Genomic DNA, 21078 nt, shown 5'->3' on the forward strand with positions numbered 1-21078 from the left:
CCACTGTTATTTAGAAGACCGTGTAGCAGATGGAGGTGAAATTTCTGATGTGTAGATCACATATACGATGCCAGAAACTAGGGACTAAGGTTTGTAATATATCACTGTAGGAAAGTATTCAGAAGAGGTAAAGAGAAGTGAAGCATTTTAAGGTGAGATAAAAAGTAGAAAATTTCTTCACATAGAGTATCTGAGGGATTTGAAGGAAACAAAAGTTTAGAACCAGTATTAAAAAAATACTAAGTAATTTTTTCTGATGAGTTTTCTCTCTGACCTTTGGGGTTTTAGGGAAATATTTAGGGCTGATTATTTCTATAGTTAGCTGATGGAAATATATACGCTTAGGCTTGGAACTGTGTCACTGAAATCTATGAAGTTTCCTTTTATACTGACCTAAAATTCATTCTTCAACATCAGCCACATAAACTTCATACAAATAAAGATAGTAATGGTATTTATAAAAATACACAAAAATATAATATTTTGAGGTAGGAATATCCACCTGAAACATTTTGCCAGCTCTAAGAGCACGTAAATGTAGATAGCTTCACTTAATAAATAATTCAGTGTAAATACTGTGAGACATTTTTGCCACTCAAGTTTAATCTATCCAAATTTAGATATAACAAAGTAATGAAAATCTTTCTCTGGAGATGAGTGTAAAATCTCCACAGTTTTCACTGCTATATAATCAATTTAGTAATGTGTACACACATGAAAAGTTATATTAGAATCAGCTAGGCTTTCTAAAATACATGATAAAACTATTCATTAAGTGTAATAACGCAACAGAATTTATCTATTTATTTATTTTTGCACTTAAGAGAGTAAAAATAGATTTTCTTTCTTCTCTGAATTGGTTTACTAGTGCCTCATGCACATTGCCTTAGAAGATAGAAGAAAATTATGCACTATTAGAAGTTCAGGAAGAAATCAGAGTCTTGAGTGTGATGGGGAAATCTGCAGATTCTAATAATTTATGTTATTGCCTATTTGTGAGATTTTATTATTTTGATTTTTTTTCACATTGATGTAGGTTGATTTTGATGATCTTTTCACTTTTTGCGTTTATGTTTTTTAAAAGAATGAAGTTACTATGTCTGCTTAGAAATGGATAAGGAAAGTTAAAAATACTACGTTTCTCCTTTAGACTGCTTGCCTGAAATGGAGATGTGCTGCAACACAGAACGTGCACATCATGCCCAACTGTCTTGAGCATGTTTTCCCCTTAGGCCAGTTTTTGTTTTTTTAAAGTTGCTTAAATCATGAATGTCTTTTTTTGTCTGCTGAACTGCCTCATTATTTATTTTGTAATTCAGTACGTTCAGAGTGGTGAAGTCTAACTGCAGCTTTCAGTCTGAAAAATAAGACATCCTTCAGCTTGGCTTGGTACAGAAGGTGTGAAGTGTGATAGGAAGTGCACACAGCCAAGAGGGATTTAGAAAGCAGGAGGTAGAGTTGGAAGGATACTCACTGTAAAACACAACAAAGAGTCTGGTATCAGAATTGTTAAGAGGACAACAATAACATATGGCCTTAAGATAAGTGAAAGAAATGAAATACAAAGAAATAGATAGCCAGTAAATGCAGGGAGCGCAGAATCTGGATTAGTAAGGAATGGGTTTCAACACCAGGGAAAAATAAATTCTATCAAGAGCTAAAGATAGAAAGTCAGAAGGCAAAGCTGAACACAATCAAGTTTCTAAAATGAGCTCAAAATGGTATGTATGAATCCCAAGGAGATCTTCTATCAGAGATGACCCGTAGCATATACTGTTATATATTGCAAAATCATCTGTGTTGCATTTCCTTTTTCTGATTTTAATACAAATTCTGCAATAATATATATATTTAAACTGTAGGCTATTATCTGACATTTTATGAATCATGACCTAGAGAAAGGAGGAAGTAGTACGTTTCTTTGGCTGAAGCTGTGGAAAAACTAAAAACTATAAAATAATATAATGGTCTGGATGATTTTAGGCAAACTGAGTGAAAGATGGAAATTTCTTTTACATATAGAATAATATTAATAGATCTTGGGAATAGAAGAATAGGAAAAGAAAAATTATTAATCTAAAAATACCTATTTCTTTGTTCCTAGGTTCAGACATTGTTCAATGGTTGACAAAGAACTTATCTATAGAAGATCCAGGTAATCTTTATTTTTTATATTAGAATACGTATTTCATATATATTAGAAAATTATAGATTGTCTTTTTAAAAGATCAGATTCTGTTTGTCTTCTGTTGCAACGCAGAGGCAGTGTTTGATCAGTATAATTTCTACAGAATGAAAAGACATCATCAAGCTTCAGAAACTTTTGCTGAGAATCTGATGATTTTGGTTATCCATTTTGTTGGAGCATGTACCAGGAAGCAAGAGGATGTCAAAGAGAATGCTTGCTTTCATTAATAGAAAATTAATTCAAGTTCTACTCCATTGGGAATTAACTCATTGTCATACTAAATAGTTTCATAAGCACATGACATTTTCTTAACAGAATGGTGAATAGATCAGTGAATAAATAAAACTAATAAAATGTGCACTAGTACTGCTTACAGGGGCTGTGTTTGCATTTTTAAATTTGGATGTTCTTGTAGTATCTTAAAAAGAGTCTGAACTGCAAATAGCATCAGTGCTCAACGAACTAGCTTCAAACATGGAAGTGAAGCTTTGGGTCCAAGTGCGTCACAGGTTTCTGATCTGGCCAGATGCTAGCTCAGGTTCTGTGTCTTGGTGCATGTCTGATATTTCCAGAAAAAAATGTTTTCCAATAGAAAATGTAGAATATCTAAGATAAAATTATGTGGAAGTTCCTGTTGTATTTTCTTTAGAGGAAAGATAATCTTCCATCTTTAAAGCATAATAAAAAAACTCCTATTTTTCCTGTTTCTTTTTCAGACTTCTGGGAATGTAATTTCTATCTTCTGCTTGTTTTTTTTTTAATTTCAAAAATGTTGTCTGTCATATTAGAAATGAAAGTTTAATCATTGTGGAATTTGAGCAAAGAGTAAAATCACTGTGTTTAAGATTATAAATTGGATAATATTTTAGGTGCATAATTCAATATCTGCAAACATGCATTTCACAAATTATCAAAATTATTACATCAAGGAGATTGTTAATTGCTCCCAGATTAGTATCACTTCCCACTCAGTGTCAAGACAATGTGGAAGTCACTAGGTACATAGGTGTGATACTGTGTGTCTTGGTTGTAAAGTAAAAGACATGCACCTGTGTCTATTAGAGTTTGAAAGACTGCTATTTGATATAGAAGCTCAACCTTTATTTGTCAAAGCAGAACTGCAGTACTATGATAGGCTGTCATTCAGATTATGTGGTTGTTGTGAAACTTACAATGAAGAAAACTTAAGCTAAATGGGAAACATGGTTTCCTATGTTAATATACAATTAAAATTAAACAAACACATGTGACTGATGTATGTAATCAGAACACAGCAGTAATTTTATCTGAGCTGCATTATATCCCCTCAGATTGTGAGAGTGGAAAAACTAGTCACAATAAGAAAAATGTCTTGTGTATGTCAGTTCTAGTCCAAGGGACTGGGCAGCCAAAAGCCAGCTGTCTGGAGCTGTCTGGCTGAAAGTCTTCAGAAAGCCAGCCACCCCAAATGTTGCCTTTGGGTAGCACTCAGAATTACCGGATAGCAACGAACCTCACAGCTGGTGAGCAAGAGCTATCCATAGGGCAGAGCTTTTGATAAAATTCTGGTTTGTAAAATCTTTGAAGATTTTGACTTTTTGTTCCAGTTCTAGACAAGACTGTCCAGAATTTCCTGTATAAAAGTCCTTACCTTCTGAGAGCTGTTGTCACCATAATTTGGATTTCCATTATCTTCTATTTTTCACCAATATGCCAAGGTTTTACTATCTCTGCCTTTTAAAATTACTCTTCAAAGTCATTTTACCAACCTGCTGTGCAACTTTTTGATGCAACTTTTTGAAATAATCCTTGTGTTTGCACTGGAAGTTATAATCTCCAACTAATTCTGGTATCAGCAACATAATGAAGACCTTGGTTCACTTATTTTAAGAGTATATTCTATTATTTCTGGAAAAAATTAACAACTATGCATAACCCCCCCTATGTCAGTGTTGTGAACTACTTGCGTGAGCAAGGCATGCAGATTGCCAAGGTGGTAAACAGACAGGCAGCTTCTACTTATTTAGCAAATCAATGAGCTAATTGGAAGTAGTGCCTATTTTTTTCCTTGTTTTGCATAGAGCATGCAACTACAGTAACATTTGAATGGGAAGAATTCTGCTTTATGGATACTGGGAGAACAAAAGACAGGAGAAGATCTGGAAGCAACATTTGCTTTCATTGTAATAATTAATGTGAAGTTAGTATCTGGAAATAGTAATTTCAACCCAAAAAAATGTTACAATCGTAAATTGCCAGTTAAAAAATAAAAAATAAAAAAAAAGCACATTTTTCTGAAGTGGAAAAACAGTTTGTGTGGAAGATTTGTAAGATTTTGGCTTCCTGCAGTAAATCTCTGTCAAGAAAATAAACTAAGGGAGATGGGTGGATTCTGCTAAATTATACCAGATTTTAAGTTATTTCAGTGGAGCTGAATAGAGCTTGTGCCCAGAATAGCTGTGTGCAATGTACAGTTGCTGTTATATTGTTTACTTTTCAGTATGTACTTTAAAAAAAATGTTTGTGTTTCAGCCTACAAATCATCTGTAAAATTTTAATGATTGGGAATTATCTAAGTTATTTTTAATGTGAAACTTAGTTCAGTCATAAAAATAAGCCTGACCTCAACCTGAAAAGAAGCAATTAACTGAGTTTACAGAACTGTAATGGTGTGTGGTTTGGCACTTAGACATGTGTTTGTTGAATTGGCCATTACAGGGTAAGTGCTGACTCTTCACTGATGGTGCCAATTAATCTTAATGAAGAAAATCTATTCTGTTTTTCTACATTGTATTTTTCTTTTTTAAAATGACAATTAGCACTCTGAAATGTACCCAGCTGGCCACACTAGAGATAGAAATCTTTGCAGTACAAAAATAGAACAATTAGGGTTGGTGAACTGTTTTAAAAATGTCTGCTGAAATTTCCAAGTCTCTGGCTCTGTACTTGATTCTTGCATTGAAGTTTTTTGATGTCTTTTGACAAGGCACTTCATTTGTCTTTTCCTTAGTATTCTAAGACTCTAGCAGTAAACCATACTGTTTCTTTAATGAGAGCAACCAGAATCAAGTTTTGGTTTAGTGATGGATAATTACTATTTTCATAACAAGTATGTTAGTTACAAAAACTCATTTTACCCTTAACATAGTCCATGAAGCATTTCTATATATGTGGCTCAGATAATATGTTAAGCCATCACCTTCTTTCTCCTCCATAGTACCTTTAATTCAAAGTGTTGCCTATTTAATTTATTGATATCTGCAAAACCAATGGAAATGATTTGGCTGAAGGCACATCTTTTTTGCATGGTTGCTGTAGTAGAATTGTAGTACTGCACCCATCTCCAGGTTGTGCAGCATTGGCATTCATAGTTCCTTAGTCCAACTCATTTTGGCTGTCTGTTGAGGGAATTTTTTACTGCTCTTGGACATCAAGAATTATACTCAAGTGTTACTAATTGCACCCATTGCCATTCATTAATGCTTGCTGAGGGTTTATGGGGAACAAACAGTGGCTGTCAGCACAGTGAGGTGATGTGTGGTGCATTTCAGCTGTAGTGAAATCATTGCATCGCTTCTGCTGGTTCAGATTTTTATAAGTGCAGGATGCAGGCTCTTATTCATCACTGGCAAAAATACACAGCTGATGGTGGTGGCTGTGTTGAAAAACAGTGATATTTTAGCTGAGAATTTATCAAATGGTATTATTGTGTTTGTGTATCTGTTGTAGTTTCCATGGAAATAAATAGGAAGCATTACTTTCAGAGTGGCCTATGTGTTTGTGTACATGAAAATTATCATTATTTGCTAAACCAAATATTGTAAGTTATAGAACAAGACTGTTCCTTGAAGTAGGCACATACCCATGATTTCTCAGCTTCAATTCTTTCCATTATGTTCTTTTCAATTAACTGATGTAGCTGATCATTAACTAGATGCCCACCAGTGAACATGTAAGCTTTGGTCACTAACTCAATGCAAGAATAAGGAAAAATTCAGTAACACAACATCTGTTTTTTTCTTTCATTTTTCCTTCCATTGTTTTATATTTAAATCTTGCTCCAGCAGTAGCTGTGTTAATAATATCTTTGATAATACACTTTGTTTGTTTTAAGAATTAGTGAAAAAATATTAGGGTATTCATTTGAGTGTTTGAAAGTGTAGCTGAAAACCTATTTCTGCCCCTTCTTTGGATGCATATGCAGGAAGGCAGCAGCAAAGAGCAGCAATTGATTGCAACCTGGGACACAGTACCAGCCAGGCATAGGAGTGTTTCCCTTTCCATGGCTTGCTGAAGGAGAAAATAGGTTCTTATGAAAGGCAAAAAGGAGAGAATGGGGTGGTCATACTTCTGTTTGCAATCTTTTGCATTAATCAAAACAGTGATAATAAAACAAGAGTAGAATACATCCTATTTATCAGCTTAACTGAAAAAAATCCACCACCCACCTGATAAAAATGATTTATACTGCACGCACATGTATTGTAATAGGAAATTGGGCATTCCATGGCACTCACCTTCTTTATTCATCTAACAGGCACATTTTTTTTCAGTGAGGAAGATCTCATGAACCTTCAGCAAGTGTAATATAAATAACTTTCTTCTGCTGTGTGAATTTGATCTGTGCTTGTCAGGTCCTGTATCATGTAAATTAAATAATGTCTGTAATTTTAGATGAAGAGAAAGAAAGCAGGGAATAGAAAATGTCAACATTTACAGGCAGTCTTTTGTATCAATTGTATTAATGTTGTGATGAAACTGTATGGGCCTGTTTTCGTTTAGGTTTGTGTAGCATTTAGTGATCTGTGATAGTAAGTGGGCTTCTAGCCAATTCTGATGAATCAGGGCTGAAATGGATAAGTTTGTTTGCAAAGGTTACTGTATTTGTCTGAAGTCCTTGGAAAGACTTTAGAAATGGTGATCAAACATGTATTGCCTGTAATTTAATTGCCACAGGAGAAGCCAGACTTAATGGATACTGTTGGTTTTCCACTGAGGGTTTTTCCACTTTAGTGTAGTGTGTTACGCTGTGTAGAGTGGAACTCTTGGGAATGCACAGAATAGCAAGGTAGCCTGGAATGAGCTTCCCCTCCTCTTATGTGTCTGTTAGAATTTAAAAATAGAAGCAAAAAAAAAACCAAAAACAATGAACAGCATTTTCTTTGGAATTCAGAAGGTAATATGAGCATTATTTCACTGAGGTCTTTCAGAGGCTTGGTGAGTAGAGAGTAAGAAGCCTACTCTGATAAAAAGCTAATGCTAAAATTATTACTAGATACTGAAAAATCAGTAAGCTTTAATTTCAAGTAATTTCTCTGGAAGGCGCTTCAGATGCTCTGTTGTACCAATTTAAGAAATCTATTTTATCCATTCTGTCACAGAAAAAATTAGTCTGTAAGAAATCTAAATTACTCAATTGAAATCTTTTTCCATCAGATTAACTCCAAAGTACACAACTTCATCAAAAAAGCTTTATGATTAAGCTATTATTTTATTATATATGAAGCTATATGATGAAAACTGGTGCAGAGTTCTTCCCAAGGCTTATCTTTCAATTCTTTTAGAATTGAATAATAAATCAGGCAATTCTTTGTTCCATGGTTTTCCATTGAAAATATTCTGTGTAGTTCTAGAGGAACTGGTGTTCTTAAACTGGAAATCTCCTCATGGGTATTGTATGCATCACTTGATGTCATCACTCAGCACATGGAGCCAGTATCTCAGGGTAAGAAAAAATATATTGCTAGCCAATATTAACTTCCTGCTGACACTTCAGATTTTTAGAATAACTGGCTTTGAATACCAAATGCTACTAATTTAAATGTTATATATTCTCTATCTTGTCTGCTTGTTTTGTAACTACACATTACTAGCTGCCACTTTTTGCATATTTAGTATGGTCAGAGCCTATTGTATTACCGTCACTGTTAAAAACAATGAAACGTATTTACTGACATAGCTGAAGTAAAAAATACAACTGAAGAATCATAGGAAAGGTATGTCCTTGTAAGAAGAACTATGACACCTCTTAAAAATAAAGCTTATTCATTAATGAATTAAAATCTAATATTATTTCTAGTAAAATATTTGATTCTATTTTTACTTAAGGCACTAAGATTTTTGAGATTTTATTTCCTGTTTTTCATTTTCCTTCTAAGCCTTTGGGATCATACCAAGTTCTAGAGGTTTAAGAGGAAGAATATTTAGTAAATCCCAATTCATGCTTGCATATTTAATTAAAAGTTGCTAAATAATTGTCTAGAGACTTCATTAGCTTTCTACTTCCTTGAATCCCAAAGAACTATGTTGTATAGCTATGGAAAGCACAAGTAGGTGGAAGTTAGAATATGTATCTGAATAACTTAATTAAATAAAAATAGTTGAAGTTCTATTTTGCCAGCAGCTGCTGCAACTATTTATAACCAAGTGAACAAAAGTTTTTTGATATTCCTTTGACTTTTATAGCTTTAGATAAAAAATATAATATACATATATATATTATGACTGATATTTGATTTTGATGTTTGATGACAGATTGGTTAATGTAAGGCCCTCTCTTTATTTTGTTACTAGTTTTCCATGAGTTTTTAATTTTACCATGGCACATGTAGAGAAATGTAGTTGTCCTCCTCAGAGCAAAGTGAAGGTTCAAGGTTAAGTGAACTGCTGGACACTCCATTTCACTAAGCAAGACATCATTTGCTATGTTACCATGAATGGATAAATATTCCTTTCTCTCTTGTTATTCAATATTCTCTCATTTTCTTCATTTTCTGTCTTCTATATTTTTATCTTCATGGTTCATTCCCTAGTTTTTCTAGTATGTCTTCTGGTTCTTGTCTGCTTAGGGCTGTTTGTTATTGTTCATATTTTCTTCTCTATTCACATATTATTTAATTTCACTGGTTGCATTTGGTCACATTCTCAAATTTCACATAGTAAAACAGACTGAATAATAAAGAGTTTCACTGTTCAATGTCCACTCTGTTTTTGTAGCTGCAAGATCTCATTTGTCATCGTCTTTGGAAAACTTGGATCCACAAAGTAAAAATTTCAGTTCCCACTGAAGCTGGAACTCAGTGTAGTTTAATAGAACTAGACTATGAAAAATCCTATTTATCTCAGCTATACATACAGAAATTATAACAAGTAATTTTCATTTGCTTTTGAAAGGTTGCTTCTTAATTAATGTCTAATTTAAGGAAATACTTTTGTAGATGAACTGGAAAACTTAACCTTTTAAACAGCTTTAAAACTTGTTGGTAATGTTATAAGGAATTATAAATGTGGCATGTTTGCATATTGCAATTGTGGAATTATTTACATCTTCACATATAATCACAAACGTAACAAATAAAGCAAAATATAATTAAAACACTGCTTTTTCACAGTAAGTGCTGTATTGATAAATTTTGCTGAAGGTCTTTTGGGGAAATTACAAATAGCTGATTTTTTTCTTTACAAAAAATGTTGAAATGAGTATTTCTTGAGATAGCTTCATATATTTATCACTTATCTCAAGGATATTTAAACTAGTTTGGTTTGAAGAAATTAGGGATGGAGATTTACAGTTCCACAGTTAATCCTGACTTGAATTTTTAATAATAGTAACTGCCACTATTACAGTAAAACTCAATGTGGAACAACTATTCAGAGAACTTCTTAAAATTCCAGGGGTTTTAAAGTTCGTGTTAATGAGCTTCTGCAAAATTTATTCTCTCAGTTAGATGAAGCAGATCAAAACTTATGCCTACAAGAAACAGATAAAGATAATTTAGCTATCCGCAGTAGTTTTTATCATAATAGTGATGGCTGAGATTAAAGTAGAAATGGAGCCATGTATTTAAGTTCCTACATAGTGCATTTTGAAAATATTCTGACATGTCAAAGTTATGCCCAGGAAAAACAATTAACTGTTGAATATACTGCAATTTCAGATGTAATATGGAAAGAAACAATGCTCTCTAAGGTCATATAAGCATAATAATGATTGCAAATAATACCTTTTTATTTTATTTTGTTAATTAATAAGCCAAAAACTACTGCACAGCAAGAGAAAGTATAGCTAATAATCCAAATTAATTTATATCCATTGCACACTCCAGAGAGATTAAATGAATTTTGTACAACAAATTAAATATGAACAGAAGACAAGAAGCACTGGAATCAGACCACTGAATCATTAGGTATTTCTGGCAGTGGGTAGTCCCTTTTGCTTCACTGAAGGAGAAAGATGATGTAATGGTCTTGATCTTCAGATGTTTCCAGCTTTATGTTTAGTAATACTCAAGTGGCTCACTTTAAAACACCGCATAAGAATATGTTCCAGAGATTATTCTGATACTATAGATGTATTTTCAGTTTGGAAAGGTATGCTTGATAATCACATTGGTTGACTCTGAGTTCTTGAGTTATGAGAATCAGCAGATTATTATTCCCTATTGATTCAACTCCTCTTGTCTCATGACAATTTTATTGACTACTTTAATGCCTGTCCTCCACCATCCACTTATGTGTTTGAGATATCTGTTGTTGTATGGAACTCTTACAGTCTATATTCCCCTTCTTCCTGTGCTTTTTAACTTCCCTCTCTAAACATACTTAGTTTTAGATGAAATGACCAGTTCTCTGATGGAATGTAAGGTATGAGCATGCTATCCTGTATTCAAGTGATGTCTTCTGGTTTGTTTTCCTTTTCAAAAAATTGATTTTGTTCTGTTCGAGGTTTGAGCAAAAATTTTCACATAATCGTATACAGTGATTCTAGTTTTTCTTGAGCAGCAACAGCTAACTTGCAGCCCACGTCAACATGGGGAGCGAGAGTTCATACTTGAAATGATTAGCATTTACCAAAAATCAATTCTATCTGCTGTTGCATTGTCAAGTGAATCAGTACTGTGAAGTCCTTCTATGCTTCTTCAAAACTGACGTTTTACTTACCTCAGAAATGATTACTGTCAGTAAATATGGTTATATCATCAATCAAACTCTTCTGTAGATAATTTCTGAAGACAGTGATCAGATACAGTGGCTGCCTTCCTGCCCTGTGGTGACTGATCTACTGTAGCTAACCTTTTATGACTATCTTTCTAACTATTCTTTTTCCATGACTTTCTATCACAGATACACTTAGTTCGTTTACAAAGACATTTGAGGCAATTATGACATGAACCCTCATGAAATCCAAGTTAATACAATGTCCAGATTTTCTTAACCTTGTACGTTCACTAATTCCACATAAGAACACTCACACTTGTGAGACATTGCATCCTCCAATAACAGTGAGCTTTCTTCCTTCCTCTGTCTCATTTATATATAGTCAGTCTCCACTTTATCAATGTTTCTATCTTGTTGTCTCTGTGAGCTTCTGTTCTATTCATGTGCCTGCTCCCTTCTCCCCTGATTACCCCTGTAGATCTTTATAAAACCTGAGGATGTATACTCCAGCTTTTTTTTCTTTTCCACTTAGGGTCATTTAAGTGATAAATTGTACAGTACTGATAACAGTTCAGTGAGTTAATATTTGACTTGCCTTAAAACATAAAGTGACCATTATGAGTGATCACCATGTTGACCCAGTGAGATGTTTTTATTCATTTTACCAATTTGTTTTAAACCCTTTCAATTTTTTATTGGTGTTGTTGTCATCAGTGCTATCTTTTTCTTCTACATTTGAATGCTGCCAATAGACGAAAAGTGGGTCAGTCACTGAGAAGGCTTTTCTTTAAAAAAAAAATATATATATATTTTTTCAGTGGGAAAAGAAGCCCTGATGGAAGGGTTTTCATTGAACTATTTTTGCTGGTGAGTTTATTTCAGTATGTCCATATTTTTAATAGCAGAGTTTATCTGCCTGAAATGTCAGTTACCTGCAATTATCTGTGTAAATCTGCTACAACGGGGAGAAGTAAGCACTGGGAGGGGGATTTTCATGACAATAGGAACGTGTAATTCAGACTGTAGGAACAAATGAAAAATGGAGTCTTGAAATATTTTGAAAGTTCACTATCTCATCCTTCATTTTAATGTGATCGATGAAATATATATAATAATACCAGACAAAATAATTAATTATAAATAATGAGAGAACTCTCTAGAATTAAGTTTATAATAAATGCCTTTTTTAATATGTATTCAACACAGATGACTGTATCTAATGACATTGCAGATCACACTCCTATGTTATTCTCTGGAAAGCTATCTCCACAATCTTTGTAGTTTGCTTGCGTGAGCTTTGGTTATTTCTCCCTGCTGTGTTCCTGAATGACACCATTTTCCGTACAAAGCTTTTAACTCCTGCTGGACTTAAAATGCACAGCATTCTTCCCATCGAATGAAATACATTTACTTCAGCTTTTTATGCCCCCAGTTAGCTGTAAAGTTGTTACGAAGAAGATTGAATTCATCTTTACTGTGTGGAGTGCAGTGAAAGAGGCAGCTATTATTCTAGCTGCTGCAGCATGTTCTTTGTATTATCTGAACTGCCTGGTCATAAGTGGGTGTTCTGTGATTATGATAGCAATGTATAACAGTGATACAAAATTAATGGTTGATGTAGTAAGCAATTGATATCAAAACAGACTCAGAGACTAAAAAAGTGTCATGATTCATCTTAACCATCAGTAATCATAGCAAGATAGTGCTACCTATTGTTTATCCTCACCCAACTTAAAAAAAAAACAACAACACATTAGCTGACATTCTTCCTATTCAACAATTCTACAGTTCTTTCAGAAACAAATACTTTGTGTGCTGAAAAAGCCTGTGACAACTCTTGAGCAACACTGCTGGCCACAAATCCAAGCAGTGCTTGGTCCACACCAGTTTTTCAAATGCTCTGGGTAAGCACCTTAGATAGCTGTCTCCTCCTATGAAGCCCCACCCCTGATTGCTCTTATGCGTATGCTTTCCAGTTGATTGAGAGAGGAGCTGCATGTGGCTAGCTGTGCCTTGCCTTGAGCATCACAAAGAAAGGGAAGAGTGGTTACACGGTAGCAAGGAAACATGCTATCATACAGTGCAGCACGTCTGAAGGAACCACGATGTAAAACGTGCTCCCTGGCTGACACATGCTTGCACAATTTCTTGGGCACCATATGCCATGGAGAATCACATACTTCTTCAAACGTATGCAGCCAAATGAATTGATCACACATCTGCAGTCTCAGCCACTGGAAGAGAAGAAAGTTGGAAGATCTGGCATATTAACAGCAAGTGGCAAGCAGTACACAAGAAAAACCTGAAATAATGATATATATAATGATTCTACTACTGAGTGGAAGTGATTTATGTCCAATTTTTTGTGTCTTCTATTGATTATTGAAATTGTAGAGAAAAAATCATTTGAGAAATTGAAGTATAGTATTTGCAGGAATGTTTTTTTGTTTTTTGTTTTTAATCGTTTTTGTTGTTTGCAGGTTCATTCAAAATTATATGCATATGACTATATACTGGAGTTTCATATTAGGGAGAGAAATGAGTGAAACATCAGGAAATAACTTATGAAGACAAGTTTGAACTATCATTATGGGAAGCAAGACATAAAGTTTTGTATTTTCTGTATTTTGCCTTGAAGTAGTATGTGAATCAAAGCTCAAATTGAAAAGTTGTCATTTCAGAGGAAGTGCCAGTGGGGAAAAGAGGAAGGCAGTACTTCAAAGGAATCTGGATTTTATCTTTCTTTCATTTCAATTTTAGAAGACAAGAGATATCAATAATAATAATAATCCTGAACTCTGTGATTTGGCAAAATTGAGAATATAAAATTGAAGAATATTGGTAGTGAAATTAGAAGAAATATTTTTTACATGCTGACAAGGATTGGTGGCAAGAGAGGTAAATTCCCCCATTGATTGACTGATCTGATTGCTAGTGCGATATAGGTATGCGTGTAAAAAAACTGAGGAGGTGACAGAGAAACTGACAGCAAATTTAAATAAATTCAAGCTACTCTCCATCACAGTGTACTGAATGAACTGATTATCTAGTGGCCAACTGACACTGTATGCTATTTTCCCTGATACTAGGTCTGGATAATGCTTGCAGCATAGATAATTTCTTTCACCTCTTGTAACTATTTGTTCCAAGTATGCAAAACAAATGTACCAAAACTTTCAGAGGTGGGGTTACAGCACTGCTCAGTTCCAGAACCTCACTCCTTATTTGTCTGCCTCACAAGTCTTCAAATTGCAACTGCCTTTTGTAGGGGGTCATCTTCTCCTTTCAGTTGATCTTTCATAGTGACGTGACTTCTGTGACTTCCGTTGACCATGTCTGGGTAAAATCCTACCGGGTTTATGTCAGATAGTTGTGTTAGTCTTAATTCACTCACATCCCATTATCATGAGGCAAGACTGGCGGTGTTCCCAAGTACCTCTTTGCTGGATATTTTTGCAAATGAAGTAGATGTTTCACATATATACATCCCTGTCTCTAGACCTGAAATATGTACATGAGACCTTGTGGTGTAGGTCGGGTCAGACTGTCAAGATGGTTGTCACCAGTACTTGGACAGGTAGATACATTCATGGTAGATCTGTGATAGATTTTCCTCCTTACCATTCTGAGTGATATTTCTACTGTAGCCTCTGGCCTTCTGATGGCATCAGCAGTCACTGTTTAGCACACAGCACAAGAAAAATCCTCCCTACTTGCTGTGGTGATAAAGAGGTTTGTGATGGATATCTTGGAATTAAGCATGAATCTCATTTTAAGTGTGTTTGAGTAAATAGCGCCTCTTCTCTGTCTTTTTTACTCTCCCTGAAATGTCTCTCAGTGACTACTGCTCCATTTGCAATTCTATCCTTCAGATGGGACAAAAGAGAACAGTTTGGAGTCATGTGGGTGTTCAAAAACTTTTTTAGCTCTTTTATTTTCCCTTCTTTAAATGCCACAGTCAGCCCAGAGAGGGAGGCTCTCCTACGAGAGCATCAGAAGTGGGTTTTATTTTATTGCCTTAAGTTAATTCTTACAGCCTGTGTTCACACTGGCAATAAAATGACAGCAGGAGTGAGGTGAGAGTAAGTGATAATGTCTTGGCATTCGGCACTTAAAATGTATGTGTGCTTGTGAAGTTCTGAGTCATTAATTCTTTTTCCAGGCATCCATGTGGCATAGCCATGCACTTAGTATGGTGATGGATTTTAGATTAGACAAAAAGCCACAAATAACGAACACTTTATTGATTGATCGAGAAGGAGGCTTTTCTTTTTTTTAAATTTTTTTTTTTGTTGATATTGCCATAGTGAAAAGCAGATGATAAAATTGAAAATTTGGGTTTTTCACCGTTACTTATGTCATGTTACAATCTTAAGAACTTAAAATACCCCAAATGATACTTATTTTAGGAAAATTTTCTCTAGGACTTGCATGGAAGTTGCATGGAAGAACATAAAACAGGCTCTGAAAAATGACATTTTAAAGTGGAAAAGAATTGAGAAACACCTCTTTCCATTTCCTTTGTCCCTCAGAGAATACTGCAAGCCACTTCAGATGTGATGAGACTGTAATTACAATGGTGTGATACTGTAAAGTGTTTTATGGACTTAAAAGTAAACTCAAATATAGAGACTACATCACCTAAGACCCTGAGATGCATAAGAAAAAGTAGAATACACACTTATCACTGAAATCATACCCTTTAAGAGGTTTCAAAGCAGAAAAACATATTTATTTCAAAGAAAAACAGAGAATCCATCCACGTTAGTCCTCCCCTGTGAATGTTATTATAAGAAACAATTTCTTCCATGCATATTACCACAGCCTGCAATTTAAGATGAACAAACAATCATTCAATCCATACAATAGCTTATAGAGTAAGGAGAAAACTGTACTATGTTTGAAAATAAAATAAAACAAAGTAAAAAAGTAGGGTGTATCTTTTTTTTCAAACTTCATCAGATTTTTGTTGTCCCAAAGTGCTGTAATAGACAGATTCTCTCTTATAACAAAGTACATTAAAAGTGACTAGCATTTAATCCATCAAAATCACTCTCCTTGTAATGGCATAGTGAATGGCAGGACAGTGTTACTTCTCCCAAATAGGATCACTAATCATTGTACAATTGTTGTTCACTTCACTCACTTAGCTAAATAAAGTTCAACAGCAAAAGGAAGCATGAAATTTAAAACTTCTCAGCTTTTAGTCCAGAAATGGCATACACATTAAGAGTCAAAATTCCACCCACAGTAATATTTTGAATTCATATCAAAATATTTCATATCCCGTTGAAATGAATTGGTCTGATAAAGACACATTTCTGTCTTTCAGCTAATACTTTTCTGTTAGCTGTTATTAACTTAGAACTCCTACAGTATAATGCCTTTTTTCACCTACAAAAAATTAGGAGTGATTTTAGTGATTTTGGTTTTTGAACATGATTTTCTACTTACCTGTACTGCCACTGCTAGGAAGCTATGCCTGGAACCTTAATTCATATAAATGATCTTCTCCAAAACAAGCAGTCAAGAAGAGAGGATGCTGAAGTTTCCTCTGTTCTACCAGTTACAACTCTGTGAAGTTTGTTTCTTTCAAATTCGTGTGGTACCTCTGCTGCAATTTGAATTATACCTTCTCAATGAGGCTGGCTGGTTGTAACTGACAATGCGGCCTCATATGTATTGCATATTCTTACTCATGATGACTAATATCTGGAAATAGTAGTTATGTATGTATCACACTGTATGTTTGTATGCAGTTGCCACATAAGAAGTATTTTATTGCTTTTAGTCTATGTTCCTCCTATTTTTGAATTTTTTATTCTGAATATTTATAAGTAATTAAGCTTTCTACCTGGTAACTTACATATTTAAAAACATTTTTTTAGATTTGGTGTTCTTACTTTTTTCTTTTTTCTAATCCACTTCATAAAGTTTTTGATATTCCTTATTTCCCTCTGCTAGTCTTCCCAATGAAACTTGCTTCTTTAGTTCAAAATCCCCTAATTCCGCATGCAGGAATACTTGGGGACTAATGAAGCTGTCTGAACTGAACTTGTAGGCATTTAGGTGTGTAGAATTAGTCTGCTGCTGGCTACATTTTCCTCTTCAAGCTCTTGGTTTTGTTTCCTGAATTCTACAATTGTACTTCATTTGGCTTTTCAGTCTGATTTCAGCAAAATCGGATGTGTATTTAAGTGTTACTTTTGTTGCTTGGAAATAAGAGTCCTTTCTGTGTAAAGCTTGCACTGCTGTCCTGCAGGGAACAGCAGTGATAGTCCTCTGTCAGTCTGGTATGAGGCATGGTTGCAGATTTCTGGACATTGTTCACCTGTTACAATTTTGTGAACATCTTTCACCTGGTCGATTTATGTGTTATTCATTGCCTGTGCAAATTGCAAATGCTTTCGTTAAGCAGCTGCATCACTGTCAGATAACATAAATGGAGAGGATTTTAGACTAAGTGACTGGTTCTGTTAGTGTCCTTATTATACCATGCACTTATTTTTTTTCTTTCTTTTCTTTTAATAGAACAGGTACTGCTCACCTGTGTGAGCTACAGAGGATCTTAGGTTGCTGTTAAAAGGTTGTATTTGTTCATTTATATTTCTTCAGTGCTGGAATAACTTGTGGGATTGATAGTCATACTAATTAAAATTAATTGTCTGTTAGTTGAAGGAAAATATAGAGAAGTTTGTGTTTCCCTATTACATCTTTGTGGCTCTGCAGAGAGATACTTTAACATTGAGTCAGTGTAGATTTATCCTAATTGAATAAGATACTTGAGGTGAGAGTAAAACCTTCTTAGTCTCCGTGCATAGCTGAAGATGAGACATAGGCTGCTGTGACTACAACTCAGATCTCAGCTGACCTTAATTGCTTTAATTGCCTAGAGAAAGCCATTGTGGTCTTTTCTTCTGTTTCCATCTCTCTGTGAAGAGGCAGTAGTGACTATACACTTGTCTACACAGTAAGTTACTCAATAGAAAGTTAAGGCAGTATCAACTCTCATTCCTATTGTAACCAGCCTTCCCAGGATTATAGGCTGCTCTGGCAGCTTTCTAATAATTTATTCTCCAACTGTCTACATTACTGTTTTCTGCTCTTTGTTCCACTTCTGCTTCATCCACTTAAGAGTCATGGAATTGTAATATGATTCAGGCTGAGTGGGACCTCAAGAGATCTCTAGTTTAATGCTGTGCTTGAATTAACATCAACCGTAAGATCAAGCAGGTTGTCCGGGGCCTCAGCTCCTTGAGTCTTGAAACTCACCAAGGATCTAGACTATATAGTCTCTCTGGGCAGCCTCTTGTGCTGCTTAGCTGCTCTCAGGGTGAAAATGTGCTCTCTATGTCAAATCAGAACAACCCCTGATTTAGTTTGTGATCGTCTCTCTTAATTTATATTCTTTTCACTTGTCATGCACATTTATAAGGATCACGGCACTGTCATTCAATTCTTCTTAGTCGTTGGAAGACTTTTGCTAGGCACACCTAAAATCTTCTTTTTCAGTTTGAGCTAGCCCACCTCCTCCAGCTTCTCCTCACAGGGCAGTGCTCTGTTCCCCAGCCAACTCAGTGACCCTCCTCTGGACTCATCCAGGTTCACTTATGTCCTTCTTGTATTGGAGTGGATGTGGTATTCACAGCTGGGCATGGTAGTCCAGATGTGCTCTAATGGCTGCTGGGTAAAAGATAATAATGTGATCTCTTTGTGTTCTTGAATAATAATACAATTAAGAAACCAAGAAAAGCATGAAGCAAATCTGGATCCTATTTAGTTTCTTCTAAATATGATGAGAATTAATTCTCGTCTGCATCAAGAGCTCTGTGGTAAGCCCTGTCACTCTTAATCTAAGAAATCTTTCCCTAAAAAAGTAAACACATTTTTTTCCTTTTTTTTTTTTTTTTTTACTCTTATTCCACAAAGATTCATAATGCCTGGAAAAACAAAAACAAACAACAACAACCTTTGTAAAGTTGTAGGGCAAAGAACAAAGAAAAGGTTAATAAAATTAAAAAAAAAAAGCAAAGTAAACAGAAATGAAAAGAAAATCAGCTGACTCACCACAGAATGTATTGGCTTGAAGTATCTTATCCAAAGGATAATATAATTTTGTAGCTTGAGGTAGGTGAATAACAGTAATACTTGGGCTTAAGCTAATTAGGATAAAATTCATGTGTGGGTTTGCACACATCCCATGTGCTGGGAGAGATGCATCTGACTTCTTTTGTTGAATTTTCTTGTAAGCTTACAATCTGGAAAAGCCTTGCTAACAGGGTTATGGTATTTTATAGCAGGTCTGCACGTTCAATGCCTGAGAGGGGGTGTTGGATTTTCTTTAGATAATGGCTCTACCGGAGAGACAGGAACCAAAGGTCACAGACTGTGGAAAACACAGAGATCACAAGGATTATTGGGTATCAAATAAGCCCTTCTAGGGTTGTGTGCTCTCAATGAACTACTGTCCAATCCCCTTTCATTCTTGCTCCACATGCTTTCTGACTTTGGGATAGCTTAAGAGTGTCCCACTCTGCCTCCTGCATATTCTTTGCCAGTGAATATCCTTAGGTGAGCAAATGGGTAAAAGAGGGAATTTTCTGGAATACCGATGAAATATAGGTGAAAAAATAAGTCTGTGGCTCATCCTTATATCCAAAGTGATACTGGCTGAAACGTAAATTATTCTATCATCCTCATAAAGAACACGTGTCGGAGGACTCAGTTGTCTTTCTGCATGACAGTACTGTGCCTGAAACCTCTTCAGATGCCACTCTGGTGTTTTGAAAGAGGCAGAGGCAGCATTTATGCTTGCCATTGCCACAAGCCAAATTACAGGCAATGGGAACAAATGAACTCTTTTTCAAGGATGAAAACGAATATGTTTGTTCGGTGGTAACTTTTTCCTTAGAGCAAATGTTCATACTTAGTGATTCTGCATATTTTCTGGATTCGTGCTGAAGTTACACTTTAGATTAAAAATCTTTCTTTTTTAGGCAGACCTCGTTATTTCTCTTTCTTTCATCATTTTCAACCTCCTCTTTCTAACCTCCCCTTGTTCCCAAGTCCTCTTTTATGGCCTTTGTATTGATCTGTTTCCTTTCCACTTTGCTGGTGTTGTGCTGTGGCACTGCTGTCCTCTCTGTCACTCTCTCCTCTAACTGAGGCTTTGTCGTGTTGCTCAGAAACCCTTGTGATCTTTCTCAAGCTTTGCCTTTTATAATTAATTTGCTTCAGTACTTGTGTTAGTAGGTCATGCTAGGAAATATTTAATGTAACAGCAGAAATTGCTGTGCACAGATATTTTAGGGATATGCTCCAGAGTTGTTACACTGTTGATAAAGAATATGGTAAAGACTAGGACTTAAATACAGCATCAAGAGAATGACTCTAATTAATAACCTTCTTTTCCTACAGTTTGATATTAGAATGAACAAAATAGTAACAATAATCAGTGAGACTTCAGAGATTGGTAGTGGTCAGTGGTTTACTGAATATACAAGCACACATATAATCCTGACTGTTATGTGTTATGATTTTATTCACTAAAGTGAAGTGAATTCAGCCCAGTTCTGGGCTTTCCAGTACCAGACAGATGTGGACACATCAGAAAGAGTCCTAAGAAGGGTCACAAAGATTAAGGACTTGCGGTATCTCTCTTATGAGGCAAATCTGAGAGACTTGAGACTATTCAGCCTGGAGAAGGCTCAGTGGGATCTTACTAGTGTCTATAAATACCTGAAGAGGGATGTGTAAAGAAGATAGAACCGTATTCTTTCTAGTGGTACCCAAATACCAGGAAAAAAGGCCATTGACACACTGGAATACAAGATATTCCATCTGAACATCAGGATGCACTTATTTATTGTGTGGATGGCTGAACACTGACACAGGTTGCCCAGAGAGGCTGTGGAATCACGTCCTTGGAAGTCAAAACCTGCTGAACACAGTCCTGGACAACCTGCTCTAGATGG

General features: G+C 35.2%; 1 protein-coding gene across 1 annotated transcript in view; it reads left to right on the forward strand.

Moving 5' to 3' along the window:
* Positions 1-21078, forward strand: part of RGS7 (regulator of G protein signaling 7) — a 195671-nt gene that overhangs the window by 118617 nt on the left and 55976 nt on the right. The window contains exon 4 of the mRNA XM_065729858.1: positions 2105-2155. Within this exon, the coding sequence (XP_065585930.1) occupies positions 2105-2155 (51 nt within the window). The remainder of the gene's footprint in view (positions 1-2104; positions 2156-21078) is intronic.

This window comes from Cyrtonyx montezumae, unplaced genomic scaffold (assembly GCF_038088225.1).
Source record: "Cyrtonyx montezumae isolate F1298 unplaced genomic scaffold, pur_monq_1.0 scaffold_0, whole genome shotgun sequence".
Taxonomy (NCBI): domain Eukaryota; kingdom Metazoa; phylum Chordata; class Aves; order Galliformes; family Odontophoridae; genus Cyrtonyx; species Cyrtonyx montezumae.